Source organism: Aplidium turbinatum, chromosome 7, assembly GCF_918807975.1.
Source record: "Aplidium turbinatum chromosome 7, kaAplTurb1.1, whole genome shotgun sequence".
Lineage (NCBI taxonomy): Eukaryota > Metazoa > Chordata > Ascidiacea > Aplousobranchia > Polyclinidae > Aplidium > Aplidium turbinatum.
The window spans coordinates 4,587,151-4,602,885 of NC_137478.1; the positions used below are offsets into that span (position 1 = coordinate 4,587,151).

General features: G+C 39.7%; 1 protein-coding gene across 1 annotated transcript in view; it reads left to right on the forward strand.

The window, feature by feature from the left end:
- Positions 1–7,231, forward strand: part of LOC145774253 (dynamin-1-like) — a 42,852-nt gene extending 35,621 nt beyond the window's left edge. The window contains exons 22-23 of the mRNA XM_082585444.1: positions 891–1,067; positions 4,061–7,231. Coding sequence (XP_082441570.1) covers positions 891–1,067; positions 4,061–4,109 — 226 coding nt within the window. The 3' untranslated portion in view covers positions 4,110–7,231. The remainder of the gene's footprint in view (positions 1–890; positions 1,068–4,060) is intronic.
- The last annotated feature ends 8,504 nt before the right edge of the window (positions 7,232–15,735 follow it).

Sequence of the window (15,735 nt, forward strand, 5' to 3'; positions counted from 1 at the left end):
GAAAATTGAAAGTATATTAAGTCGGACTGAAGGAGGAAGATGCAAGGGACAGGGTGAAATGGAGAAAAGGGATTAAAACAATTGCTGCGCGGAAACAATCGGCCACCCCCACTAGTGGGGAACAAACCGACGATGGATTATGATGATGATGATGATTTTGATGCCCAAGTTTTAGTTTTTTTTATGTTACTCTTAATTTTGATGTCGGTCGTGAGTATGTCATTTTTTGCTAGGTATTAAATGTTTTGTGCTGACTACGTGCTATGTTGAAACTACGTCCTATTTCGGTTATTCCCAGCACTTATATGGACAAGATTCTTGCCTTGAAGTCATTTTGTCTTCAACGAATCTTCGCAGCAGCTTCAAGTTCAACTGCTCTTACTTTACGTGATTGCAGGCGGTTAGCTTTAACTTTGTGTGATGTAAGCGTTCGATTTTAGAATGAAACCTTTTCCAGTGGGTCCGTGCAGTAGCAGTTGTTTTCGACAACTGACGTTTTTGCGTGAGTGAACTTTACGTAATGACGTTCGTTGTCGTTCCGAAACAGTATCTTGTACCAAGCTATCACAGACAAGAGTTTGTATCTACAAGCGCAAAGCAACTGCGCCATCCAACGGTGCAGATAATAACTCACGAAGCCCACTAGAGTCATCTGAATTTAAAACACAACTCGAATATGCAAAAGAAATGCAGTAAAAATTGAGAAAATGGTGTCAAGAAAACTCTTTGCACTCATGGTAAACCTCTGTCATTTTTGTGTTCAAACTGTTAATTTTATGTTGAAAACACAAACTAATGACTTCGTGAAGAAGAAGCGTTCTTCCTGGCTATCAGCACAAGGCTGAGCACCCACTAGTAAACAAACTAATGACGTCATTTCTTTTTCTCAGTGCTAGGAGCGCAAGTCCACGCCGAGCTCCTCCATCTCGTCCTCAAGCGGCGCGATTTGCTCCTGGACCTCCAGCTTCCCAAGTCCCTTCTCTTCCTCCTCCTATGGTGCCAACAAGTGCAGCTCCCCCTATTCCAAACCGTCCTGGATCCACCAGAGCTCCTCCATCTATTCCGAGGTAATTTAGTGAAGTAGATTGCGGTTACATTGGCACAAGTTGGCGTCCGGGGAATGTTACTTTCCAGTCATCTTTCCAATTCCTGAGATTATCATTTTGGAATCCTAGACAAAAATTTAGAAAAATACTCCTTAACCCCATCAACCATTCAACTTACGCTACTTCAGTTGAGGCTTTCTCTGTTCTTTTGTTTTCTAAATATTTTGAAAATAAAATATTAATGAGTCTCTTTATATACTCTTGCTTGTATTTCAATATTACATGTTTTGTGTAGTTGTGTGTACATTTTTGTTATTCACCGTAGGCCAGGAGATTTTAAGGTGAGCATTTGACGAAACTTCAATTTCGCGATCTTCAGTTCGGTTCTGAAATTTCAACCCTGATTGTGACGTTGATTTGACGTATGCGGTGATGTCATTTCTAGACAGAGCAATACATGGAGGGCAAATATTTTGGTGTGCCGATATTTTTTTCTTGAAGCCTATAGTTGACTGGTGGGAAAGTTGCAATGTGTTGTTTATGTGGTATGTTTGTTTTACTGCAATACAGAATGTCGTTATTCTCGTTGGCTCTTGAACAGCTACCCCAGCCACTAATATACTTTCTCCTAGCGCTGTCGTATTGTGTGTTTTGAAGCCGTGGTGGAGCTTTAAGTGGCTTGATGATATGCTCCCAATCAGCAATACCCCGTTCTTTTTACATTGATTCAACGTCGGCCCACGTTGAATCAATGTAAAATGGACGGGGTTTTGCTGGCTGGGTTTTCTCACTTACGCTTAGTAGCAACCAGTATGCGAAAGTAATTAAAATTCCAAGACTGGGTTTACACAAACCGGTGCAAACCGGTTGAAAACCACTACTGCTTTGAAGGGTTTCACCAACGTTCATTGATGGGTCGTTTGTACACTGGCACTTCCCTTTCTATATTTGTTTCATATAGAAACGTTGTTTTGATTTAAACATAGCTATTCAACTTTAACCATGTAGCCATGGCGTGATAGTGATGAGCGTCATCGACCTGATGTAGCTGACTGGGACGGTTGCGAAACGAAAATCCTTAAGACGCCAATGCACCGCAATTATGAATGCAAACAGTCGAATGGCCTTACAGTGTACATCTGTACATACTTGTCCGGGCCACTCTTCTACTTTTCAGAAACAGAATAGTTTGAAATAGGGATAGTAGAAGTAGGGGGATGATCACTGAAATAGGAAGTGGACAACTGGAGAGCCGTAAAGTTTTGACAAAATTTGGTGCAACTACAAAAAGAACAATCTCACTAACGTGTTAGTTCGTGGTCGTCTTGATTCCTTTCGCCACGGAAGATCAACTGTAGACCAGGTCACTCTGATGACCCAAGACATCGAGGACAGCTTCTCGGCAAAAAAGAAGGCTGGCGCCGTGTTTGTCGATCTCACGGCTGCCTACGACACTGTATGGCACAGCGGCCTTACCTGCAAACTACTCCGTCTCCTTCCTGACAGGCACATGGTCCATATGATTATGGAACTTGTGCAAAACCGCAGCTTTACCCTTTCCACCGGTAGCGGCCGACGAAGTAGACTACGTCGACTCAGGAACGGCGTCCCACAGGGCTCTGTCCTGGCTCCCCTCCTCTTTAACACTTACATCTATGACCTGCCTGACACCATCTCCAGGAAGTATGCTTATGCAGACGATCTGGCTCTCCTGCATCCAGCCGGAGATTGGCAGTCAATGGAGAGGAACCTAAGCCAGGACATGTCAACTATATCAACATATCTCCAGAAATGGAAGCTACAGCTCAGCAAGGCAAAGACAGTGTCGGCGGCCTTCCACCTAAACAACAAGGAAGCAAAACGTGAGATCAACATTACCACCGATGACGAACACCTCCCCTACTGCGCCGAACCCACCTACCTCGGCGTAACCCTGGACAGGTCACTCACGTACCGACGACACCTGGAGTCACTGCGCAAAAAACTATCTGCGCGCGTTGCACTTTTGAGGCGGCTGGCGGGTTCCGGTTGGGGAGCTGATGCGAAAACCCTTCGCACAGCTACCTTGGCCCTTGTCCATTCTACTGCTGAGTACTGCGCACCAGTGTGGTGCCGCAGCTCTCACACCCACCACATTGACACCGCCATCAATGACGCACTACGCACTGTGACTGGATGCCTGCGTCCCACTCCAACGGACTGCCTTCCCATCCTTGCAGGCATCCAACCTGCTGAGCTTCGCCGTAAAGGAGCCATGATTTCCCTTGCTCGTCGCGCACTGGACCCCGACCACCTCCTCCACAGTACATTTCAGCGCCTACCTGGAGGACAGCAGCGACTGAAATCAAGACGCCCATTTGTGCCCGCCGCACGACAGCTTCTGAACAACGTTGAAGATCTTGGAATAAGTGCGGCACACTGGACGAACTACACATGGAACATGGAGTGGCAAAACAACACCTCCCGACTCCGTGATTTCCTACCCGACGTCGATCCCCACCCTCCGGGAATGTCCCTCGCAAGACTTGCGTGGGTCCGGCTTAACCGCCTACGAACCGGCGTCGGTCGCTTTCGTTCAGACATGTGCAAATGGGGCCTGGCTTCCTCACCGGGATGCGAGTGTGGCGCCACAGACCAGACAGTAGATCATGTCGTCCATGACTGCCCAATCCATCAACCACCACATGGAGCGCCTGGACTGAAGGCCCTGGATGACGAGACTGTCGAGTGGCTGATGACATCATGCCCAAACATATAGTCCAGAAGAACAGCTCATACGACGAAGAAGATTCCTTTCTGAATAACATATTGATGAGAATAGAATTTTATCAACGCTTGCGTGTGATTGGTTATCAAGGCAACGGGCATTATCACGTTGTAGGCTTGTAGCATGATTGTAGTCACTTTTGTATTTTCACGTACCCCACGACTTCATAGAGGCGACATTCATTTTTAACTGACAACACACTGTCTTGTGGTCGACTTTCTTCCAGTAACAAATCTATTTTCTGCAGGCGTCCCGCTCCAGGCCAAAAGCCTTACATTCCTCAGCGACCAACGTAAAGAGTGGATGGACACTTTCTGTTAAGATATCTTCGTCGGTGGAATAATTTCCTGAACGATATCATTGTCCAATGTTGTCTAAGAATGAAATTTCACTCTTTATATCAATCCGATGTCTTGTGACGTTTAATCGACGTAAAAGAATCGATTTTCTAGCTGGTTAAGTATTTACACGCACAACTGCTGTGTTTAGTCTTGCGTTAGCTTTTTTCAAAAAATATTAAAATTTCGAGGTTGCGACTAAACCACAGGGGCTGTGCAGTGTGCAACTCAACCCTAAACGTGGAATCTCTGCTCCCAAAGCTGCAAATGTAGTAAAATTTAGCAGTGATCCAAATCCTGTCCGCGGGTTTTCAAACCTTTTGACTCCCCTCATTGTAGCCCCTTGATTTAATTACATTTATGCCAGTGTTTTATGAACCATAGCATTTGCACTAGCCCCTCGCAATCGCGAAATGCTGTTGCTGCAATCAATCTGTCGTCGTTAGACATTTTAGTACAAACTGCTTAATTTGACGGAAATCGTTATTACAGTGGAACTTCATTAATGCGGCCATGATATGGAGCAATGCGATGGTCGTATTTTCAAGTGGCATTTATAATATGTAGGTGTTTAGAAGGTCGCTTATGATCAATTGATTATCTCAAATCTTAGCTCAATAATACAACAGCGGCGGATGGTTTTTTTTTCGCGTCTCGCACTTTTTTCTAATTTGCCCTGGCAATTTCCTCATTGTTTATTAATTTAACATCTCAAAACGTTATATCAACGTGAATGTGTATCGCTTTATTTGTATGTCTCTGTTATTACCCAATACTACATCAAAAGCACCAATTTTGCTCTAGAAGTCAGAGTATTCTTACGCAATTTTTGCGATTTTTGCTTCACAACTCATCACACGCTATATCAAAAACAGAAAATCAACCGTTTTTTTTTTTCATTGAAGTTGAATCAATGTAAAAAAAAAACGGTTGATTTGCTGTGATTGTATTAAACCTGATGGTTTAGGTGAAAGACCGTCGTATAATGTTGTGTGATGGTAAAACAAAACTCAAAACGCCAAGTCTCCCAACAAAGAATAAAACAACAACATTATAATGAAAAACGCTTTGGTCAAAAAACGACTTGTATCACATTTCAAGCGCTGTCGTCCGTTGAGTTGACTTTACTCCTTTTCCTAGTTATCCTGTTGCCATTTTGACATTGTTTTAAAATCACTAGACGTTAAAACGATGTAAAAACAGCAAAGTTTATACGATTGCGTTTGTTGTCTTCAAACGGAATCGTTGTTGTCTTCAACAAATATGAAAAGGGCAAAGTTTTCTTTTGTTTTATAGTTGTAGTGAGATTGTTATTATTAGTTATGTTTTTGCGTGTAGCTTAACTCCATCTGCAACAATCACCGGATTCACATCTTTATCATATTTCTCAGATATTTTCCACATCACATGAACATTAGACCATGTTTAAAAGTTGAAGAGTCAAATTTGGATAGCTGGGAATCTACCCATCTAAAGTAGAAAGAGTGTTTCATAATTTTAAATAAGCTTTTCCTTTGATTTTGTTCCCTTTATGATTTCGTTTGTGAATTTATTGTAAAATTAGTTTACAATTTTAGTTTCTGATAAAAGTACAGAACGTAAAGTGTAACTATTGAATGTATGGCGTGTTAAGCTTTGCAAAACAACCACAAGAACACTAATATGTACTGGATTGGACCAGTTAGTTGCTTGTTCAAACGCTATTATTAAATTATCAGAAGATGGTTTTCCAAACTGTATCGTATAAACTAGCGCAAACCGGTTCAAGCAAGTTAAATCGAGTTTAACCATTCACTGCCCTTGTTTTTCTGTTGTTCAGTCATCAGTAGTTCAGCAGCTAGTGGATGGAAGTCGTATTGTAATCTCCAATGATATTTATTCAAACTAATCAAAGAATTTTTGATTATTCCGTTTTTTTTAAGTGAATATTATGGTGAATGTCGTAGTGGTTGTTACATCCTGGACAGCAAAATCCGTTAATGCTCCATTGATTCAACGTGTGCAGACGCTGAATCAATGGAAAACTGACGTATTTTGTTTGTGGAAAGTACGTTAAGGGTTGTATGTATCAACAGTAAATAATCCACTGATTTAGCAGTTTATTCCGGGGTTTATTCTCTTTCCTTATCCACAAACCGTAATCCGCTGATTAAAACCCTGACTACGGATGCACAGATGAACTTCGTGTTTACTTATCATCGATTAACTAATCAGACGATTAGCTCAATCGGTCGCTTAAAAAATCTGTTTGCATCCAGTTCTTAATCTCTTTAACTTGTAAAGTGTCGTTTTGGCTTCTCATTGTATCTGTCAACTTCAAACGCAACGGTCTTAGAGGGCTTTTAGTTTATTTCATCTTGAAGTTACGCTGTAGGAATAAGTCTCGTTTGGTAGCATGCAAAATTGTTTATTTTTACTCTACCATCTGCTTACCCGACATTGTGTAACGTCTCTATGATGATTATACCATTCTAAGCGGATGTAGCATTTGTCATCATTTGTATTTACATTTGTTCATTTTTTTGGTCTACAAAAATTACAAATCTTTTGTAAGACAAATTTTCTAAGCTTTTGCAAACGAGTTTGGTCTATTTTAAACGACTTAACCTACGAATCCGGCAATTATTTCTGACTTTATATGAAACTTTTAAAAAATCTCCTAATTTACGACGAAACGTCCTAAATTTACTTAATCATTTAAGAATGATTTTGTACTTGAATAAGTGTTGCACAATCAACAAAATCTCAATAGCTTCAGTTTTTATAGATCACCTTTCCACTTTTTTTTACCACTCATCGTTGTTTTTGGCCCGAAAAGTTAAAATGCTGTTACAGTTGGCTGCTTTGTCAACGCTTCCCATACCTTGTTACTGTGCATTCTCAGGGAGAATGTTGCATCAAGTTGTACCGGTATGCACTGAGGATGTCTATTATAATAGTGGACGAAACGTAAGTGTAAAGTCATTTCAGATTGTTATTATTATTGAAAAAGTGAAGATGGCTTTTCACTGGCATCATTTCAAAGTTGATTTGCTGTAAAATACTGTATTTTCTCAGAAATGTATCAATAAAGTCAAGTCCATTTAGTTTCGAGCTGTTTGATCACAAAATCTCGAAGAATCATTGCTTCCACAAGGAGTTGGACCATAACTCTTGGAGTTCGAATCAAGACCATTGTCAGGTCGAGCGCTTATGTATCTTCCTTTTAAACCTACAATAGCACGAAAGTAGCCTATAGTTTCGTGAGAGAGCTTGCATTTAGGCCAGGCACAACACAACTAGGTTGAGTATAAGAAGGTGGGGAGGTTTTGAATCTTTATCCTCGGACGGACAAAGCCCTTGATTGGTTATTCCTGGTAGTTTCACATAGGCCTAGCCTACTTGCAGAGGCTTTTGACGCAGGGACGGTGAATGGAGAGCAATCCTGAAATGCTGTGCTCCAACGCACACCCCGGGAGTCGAACCCTTGCCGCTTGATCTTGAGTGGAGCGCTTAACCACTACTGGGCTGATGGAGCCGACAGTTTAATATTCGAACGTCAATCTCTGTATAGCCTGCGTCAGTGGTTTAAAGCCTCCATAAGTGGTAGGCACTTTAACAAGCAGATTTCTAATAGGCTAAACCAAGAACCAATCAGAAGCTACGATGTTCATGACGTCATCAAGGTTGCGTTTAGAAAGAACAAAGGAAAAACACAAATTCTAGTTAAATCAAGTCATCGGTTGACTTGGCGCAGAGAGTTAGGGCGATGGTAGTCGTTTAATTGACGTGGGTTTGATTCTCACCACGGCTAGTGCTGTTTTTTCTTCTGTAATTACCAAACAGAGTTCAAAGTAATAATTAATTCTCTGGCTGAATGCTGGAATGGTCACAATTGGACAGACAACGTAGCATCTGATTGGTTCATGGTTGGATTAGATATCTGCATGTTAAAGTGCCTACCCTTTGACATAGGACAGTTTCCTTGCGTATCAGCTGATTTCAGTCATGTGACATTCTGACCGATCTACTCGAAAGATTTTTGATACAAAGAAAATTAAGTGAATGTATCGCCACGAGCAACGTGGCCTAATGGGTTAAGGTTAGGGCAAGGGAATAGTCATTTCGATTCCCACCCTCTGCTAATGTTCTTTTTTCTTCTGCAACTGAACTGAGTGCAAGAAGGATCTTAATGACTGCAATCAATTGAGTTTATAAGGAAAATTGTCCTACCTTTCTTAACCAATGCGGCGCAATGGTGGTAGCTGGTTCGCACGGAAAACTGTCCTATGTTAAAGTGCCTACCTCCATAAGTACGCAAAACTGCCAAGAATAACCTATCAGAGGCTTTGTCAGTCCTATACTTTTAATATAAAGTTTGTTTTTTTGTTTTATTATCTTTATCCTGCATTGCAGGAAAGCGGACTTGAGCGCTATGCATCGGTGTACGCCGTAGCCGACTGCAATGTCTGTTTCCGATTGTCTACTCTACTTATGACTTAAATTTGGAACTACCCATTACTCGAAATCGATCACTGGGTAGAGGCAATTATCGTAAAGTTTCTTGCGCAGAGAAACAACAGCAAGTGCGTGTGGCTGGAGTCGAACATGCAGGCTCTCGACTGCGTGCCCAACGCGCTAACCACTCGGCCAAGATTCAAACCAATCAAGATCCGATTGTATTCTTTCTGGTTAACTTCCTTTCTATTAGGCTACGAGGTGGCTTTGGCTGGCTTATTGTGTTTGAAGTGGACTTCCCAAACTATTCGGTCGTTCATTTATAAAAACAACGTAACGTACAATCCGTCGTAGATATAACTACAGCATACAGTAGGCTACAAGAATTGTTGTAATTGCAGAAATACCTTTCCTTTTCAATATTGAAATATTTCGTCGCATAAGGATTTGAAGCGGTACTTTTATGTTGACATAATGCCATTGGATATCAAACTTCTTATTGGACTAGAACTACAGACCTGCAAAGAGCTGTTGTTATTTTATCAAGCAGAAAAAAAAAACATTGGAAATACTGTTCTTTGTTTATTCAAACCCGCAGACGTAATGACAGAACAAGAATGTTTGTTATTGCCATTTCATATTAAGCTTTACGTTTCATTTTGGTCGAAAGATCTCTGAACAAATAAAAGATGGACAGCAGCTTAGAGCAGTGTTTTTCAACCTTTTTTGAGCCACGGAACACTTTATGCATTAAAATAGTTTGACGGAACACTAAACGAAATTTTATAATGATACAATAAAATAAACAACACAACAACAATTCATTTATATTTAGTTTTTGTCAGTGCGATATTTGGGCCTGTTTGGATGATTGCAAAGTTGGGCTCACAGTCGAAAGCCTGCATGTTCGACTCCAGCCACCCGCACTTGCTGTTGTTTCTCTAGGCAAGAAACTTTACGATAATTGCCTCTACCCAGTGATCGATTTCGAGTAATGGGTAGTACCAAATTTAAGTCATAAGTATAGTAGACAACCGGAAACAGACATTGCCGTCGGCTGCAGCGTGGGTCAGGTGTACGTCGGAAGGCGTACACCGATGCATAGCACTCAAGTCCGCTTTCCTGCAATGCAGGATAAAGATAAACAAACAAACAAGTTGATATTCGGGCAGGAATTGCAGAAGACAAACGCGAAGCTGTTGTGATTTTGATTTTCGACCGGTGTTAAATTTGAGAAAGATTTCACTGTTCTACACTTAGAAATATGAAGAGTTACATGCACAAAATGTTAATCTCAGTGTATTTTACTCACTCAGTGTGAAACTTGTGCCTGGTTGGATAAACAAAGAGCTGATATCCAGGCAGGAATTGAAGAAAGACACACACGAAGCTCTTTCTCACCAGCTTTCAAAATTTTTTTTTAGACCAATTAGGTGAAATTGGGTAATTTCACGCGGCACACCTGACGATCTCACCGCGGCACAGTGGTTAAAAAACACTGGCTTAGACAGTGATTCTCAAACTGTGTGCCGCGGCACACTAGTGTGCCGCCACAGATTCTCAAGCGTGCCGCGAATCTTTTTGAAATTTTGGAAAAGAACTGTACAAATATTTAAAATAAGCCATTCAGACAAGTATGCGACTTAAATGCGCTTTAACTCCTTCAATAGATGATAAATAAGCACATGTGACAATGAAACCAATTATGGCATTGCCGATACAGCAGGGTAATTGCCACGTCACTATTGGGCTGCTATGTTAGCTATTGCTATTGCTAACATCACTTCCCACCATTTGGAAGCAATGAATCAAGCAATCTTTCTGCAGAAGAAGAACAGCTCATTGATTTACGAAACGACCCATTTTTTCAAACGCTGTTTTTACAAAAAAACTTGGATGCGTTTTGGCTGTCTGCTTCCAAATCCTATTTCATGATCCGTGCAAAAGCAATCAAACTTATATTGCCATTTGCATCTTCATGGCTACTGTATGTGAACATGGCTTTTCTGTTTTGACTGAAATTAAAAGCTGTAAACGAGAGAGACTGCTTGGAATTGACGATGAAATTCGGGTATATGTTTGTCAACAATGCAACCTTGTTTCAGTCGAAGCTTATATTGGTGTAAACAAGCACATCCATCGCATTGACACGTGAAAATAATGTTTTTTAAAGTGCAACTTTTCTTCTTTTGTAAGTGTGCCGCGTGCGTTTTATATTTTTTCTAATGTGCCACAAGCTGAAAAAGTTTGAGAACCACTGGCTTAGAGAAACACAACTTTCTGTATTTTGAAAGGGAATTTCCCTCATAGAAATTTGACACACTGTTTTGGTTTGTATAATTTTTTGATCTTATTTGAAGTAATCCTTCTACTTGGAATGTAGAATTTCATTAAAAATGCAGCCTAAACTGAATAAAAGCAGGCTCAAGAACTTTGTAGGCTACCGTACAGCTTATTGTTAAAGGTTATTTCAGAATATTTCTATCGAAAATAGCGTGCTTCTATTGTTAGGCTTAGGCCTATTGCAGGGTGTTGCTGAAAATTTGGTTTGGTTTTGAATCTTTATCCTCAGACCTAACCCTGACAAAGCCTTGATTGGTTATTCCTGGTAGTTTTGCATATTGTAGAGCAGTGGTTCCCAACCTTTTGGTTGTCACGGACCCCTTTAGACAAATTATTAATTCTGCAAACCCCTACCTAAATTTTGCCTCAACTACTGTACTGTGCATAAGCTCTATCCAAGGGGGGGTGAGGGGGGTGATCACCCCCCACTAATTGGAGTGGGGGGGTGATCAATGCAAAATCACCCCCCCACTCATTTGGCTTTAAAAAGGTTTTGTGATATTTTATTGATCAAATTTAAAAAAATATATTTTCGCTGTTGGCACATTTTGAATTTTTTATCAATATGAATATATATTTCATTTCAATATGATTTTTTTGTTTGGCAACCCTGAACTACAAGCCAGGCGTTTACACTGTGTTTTAACTTAGCTTGCTTGGTAGCCACTTTAACAAGAAAAAATTCTGCCACTGCAAATGACTAGAATGACACCGCCAACCAATTAGAACATGTTATAAGAGGCTACCGTCCAATTGTGACTTTCTCGCACTTAGCCAGAGAGTTAATCTTTGCTTTGAACTTTATTTGGTAATTACAGAACAAAAAGAGCAAAAGCAGTCGAACCCACGTCAATGAAATGACTACTTTCTAACCCTAACACCTAAAAAGCCAACCAGCTGCCAACTTAGTCGGCAGCAGTGGCCGAGTGGTTAGCGCGTTGGGCTCGCCGTCGAGAGCCTGCATGTTCGACTCCACCCCCCCGCACTTGCTGTTGTTTCTGGTAGCCACTTTAACAAGTCGAAATTCTGCCACTGAAATTGATTAGAATGCAACCGCCAACCAATCACAACATGTTATAAGAGGCTACCGTCCAATTGTGATCCTTCTCGCACTCATCCAGAGAGTTAATGCTTGTTTTGTATTTTATTTGGTAATTACAGAAGAAAAAGAGCAATAGCAGTAGTGGGAATCGAACCCGCGTCAATGAAATGACTACTTTCTAGCCCTAACCCTAACCCTTAAGCCAACCAGCTTAATTTGCTTTCTATCATCTTCTTTTCGCCATTTTTTACGTCACTTAAACCGTAGCTTGTGATTGGTTGGCGGTTTCATCCTAATCAATTTCAGTGGCAGAATTTCGACTTGTTAAAGTGGCTACCGTTGTTTCTCTGGGGAAGAAACTTCACTATGAGTATAATTGCCTCTACTCAGTGATCGATTTCGAGTAATGGGTAGTACCAAATTTAAGTCATAAGTATAGTAGACAACCGGAAACAGACATTGTCGTCGGCTGCAGCGTGGGTCAGGTGTACGTCAGAAGGCGTACACCGATGCATAGCGCTCAAGTCCGCTTTTCCGCAATGCAGGGTAAAAATATGAAAAACAAATAAACAAACAAACAAACAGCTGATAGAAAATCCAGCACTTGATTTGCTTTGTATCATCTTTTTTTCGCCCTTTTTCACGTCACGAAAAACGTAGTTAATGATTGGTTCGAGTTTTCATTTGCAGTGCCAGAAATATTTCTTGTTAAGTGACTACCAGTTTGCTTACCCAAAAATGCCCTTTCCGAAACATACTTTGTGAAACGACTTGGAAACCCTATGCTTCGATCAGAAAGAAGCTGATGCTGCAATGGGGGGTCTGGGGGGCGCAGCCAGTGCTGTGTTAAGCCCTTGGTGGGCCCCGGGGCCAAAATAATTTTGGGCCCCTGATCGGCAAGCAGACTTATGATAATATAGTGTGTATGTTAACTGCACTTATATGGAAAGGTGGTTCACTTCACTAGACTTTCTCACCAGTTGAGAAAACAATACAAATGTAAATAAGAGCAAACACAGGTCCATCAAGTCATAGCTACACCTTTGCTTGCAATGAAAGCCAAAAATGTTAACGATTTCTAAACATACTGGCAACGGTCATGAAGCGTAGTGGTCATTCAACCCAGATCTTATATCAGTATATATCACACAGTAGAAGTTAGCATAAAAATTTGACATGCTTATCACAATTGAGTTCATACAAGTTTTTATATCGGACAAGAATTGACAAAATTATGAGAATTTTAAATTGGTTAGTTACAGTTGAAAGCAATTTTTTCCAAAATTACAGTTGGCATCTGAAATTTCACTAACCTATTATTTTTAAATGTATAGCCATAACATAGCAAAACAGTTTAGAAGTGCAAAAAATAAAGTGAATTCACAAATGCTTTAACAAAAAACATTTTAACACTTTCACCAAGTGGTAATTATGTTTTGCCTTATAGGATCACTGGGGTGGAGGCTGACTTGGTGACCTCATAAGGTCTTTCGCTTCCTTCCTCTCTCACTTTTATGTAATGTACCAGTGCATTTGGTGTAATATTTTGTGAAAAAACATAAACCAGTGATTGATTGATTAAACCACTCACCATTACAATACTTTCAAAAAGCTACCCAAGTATACCCATTCAAAATGCTAACATGAAAACTCAAGTGTACTCAAAACTCAAATGTGCATAATCAGGAACTTTAGTATGATAAAAACAGTAGTTACCAATCTAGTGATATACTTTCAATTCACAACAGAACAGTGGTAATTTATAACAGCACAGAATGGCGTACATGGTTCATTAACTAGGCCTACTCACACAAGATACACTATTATTAGAAACCTGTTGTTAATCATGCTATATTTCACTAAAACATTTTTTTTATTAATTGCTTTATTTTTGGAACATTGTGATTGTTAAATTTAAGAAGCACAATTATTATGAGCAGCAGTTGCTGTAATCTAACTGTTGAATTAACTTTACTACATGTAATTATTTTTTTCATATGCAAACACCATTGGTCATGCTAAAACAGCTGTTATTGGAATGGTACATGGGCATGAATGCTGACTTATGTAGATGAAGTTTAATAACTTTATCACATGTTGCAACTACTTCACAGGAATCACAGCATACATAAGAAAATTACTATGAACTTTAACAAAACGGAGCAATATTTACAGTGCAACACTAGTTAAGAGGTTTATAGGTAAGGTCTAACAGCTTCATTACTCACTGACAACTGTGCAGTACTCAGAAAGCCTTCATAGGTTACTGGTGCTTAATGAAATGTTGCAATGCTTACTGCACAATAACTACTACCTAGTTAAACTTTTATAACTTCATAAACAACCATCAACCCAGCAGTGTACAGAACACAGCAGAAATATAATTTATAGTAAACACAGGTCTATCAAGTTATACCTTCATCTTTGCTTGGAATGAAAGAAATGAAATATAAAGCAGCAACGATTTGAAATCACAAACAAAATCCTGGCAACTGTCATAAAATACTTATTATACTGGTATCTAAATGTATGCTGGTTACACTTGCCGATAGCTACCTCTGTAAAGTCAGGGATATTTATAATTACGGGATTGTAAATGCTAAAAATGAAATGCTAATTAATCTGTGAGAAATGCTATTTTGTTTACTGTTTATAATACAATTTTTTAGCAGTAAACAAAATATGACTGCAGAAATGGAATAGACTACAAATAAGACAAACATTTTTATGGCCTACATCTAAAGGCAGGTGAATTGATTATTACACTACTCAATGTCCGCTTATTACTTGCTGACCTTTGAGGTCAGTTTTTGAATTGTTTGCCTTACTTTTGGTGGTTGTTCTTCAGCTTGTGGCCTGCTGGTCACTTTATCTGGTTCTTACCACAGCAATTAAAGACATGGGTAAAGATCGCATTAAATGCTTCATGGTTTCTGGTACATTCAAGGTTTAACATTTGGCTCAACATAACTTTTGAAAAAAAAAACTATGCAAAGAGCTTTGAGAAAAACATTCCCTTGTTTGGAACATCTGCAAAACTTTTGCAGCACGTCTGCACCATTGGTAATCATAGTAAACGAATGTACTTCAATGGCAATAATGGCAAAGCAAAGTTTGCTTGGTTCTGACAAACCTCCATGGTCAGCCATTTCAAAGAATTCCTCTTTGAGAGTTTTGTTTATAAATCTGAAATGTTCAAAGCAAGAATGTCGCTAGTTCAAACAAGACATCTTCTTTATGAAATGCTGAATGAAATCTTGGTACATAGCAATGTTACACCATTCTAGAACTAGACTACCAGTTGTAAACCAGTAACATTCACTTTGAAGTTAAGCTTAAGAAAACAAAACACCCTGTAAAACCAAAACGTTAAGCTAAAAGTGCAACAGCCTTAATGCAGCTTATGACACTTTAAAAAAGACTTTTACCTTGCAAGTTATACCAGTAGATGTAGAAAAATACTTTATTGTTAAAAGGGATATCAATAGACCAACCAAACTTTCAGCTAGTCCAGTATTACAAAAAGTATTTTATGTGTCTTGTTTAGTTATTGGCAGACTTCAAAATCAATCGTACCTCACTCTTAAAGTTTATGCTAAAGAGAAGCTAACCTACAAAACATGAACGCTTTCACCTTACCCGGTATGCTAAAGAAAGGTTTCAATCTATGCTTTTGCAAAATTTAGACAAGGCATTGCAATAAAGTTATGCAAATGTCTTACATAATTTTCCCATTTATGACAATCAATTTAAAATGAGCTG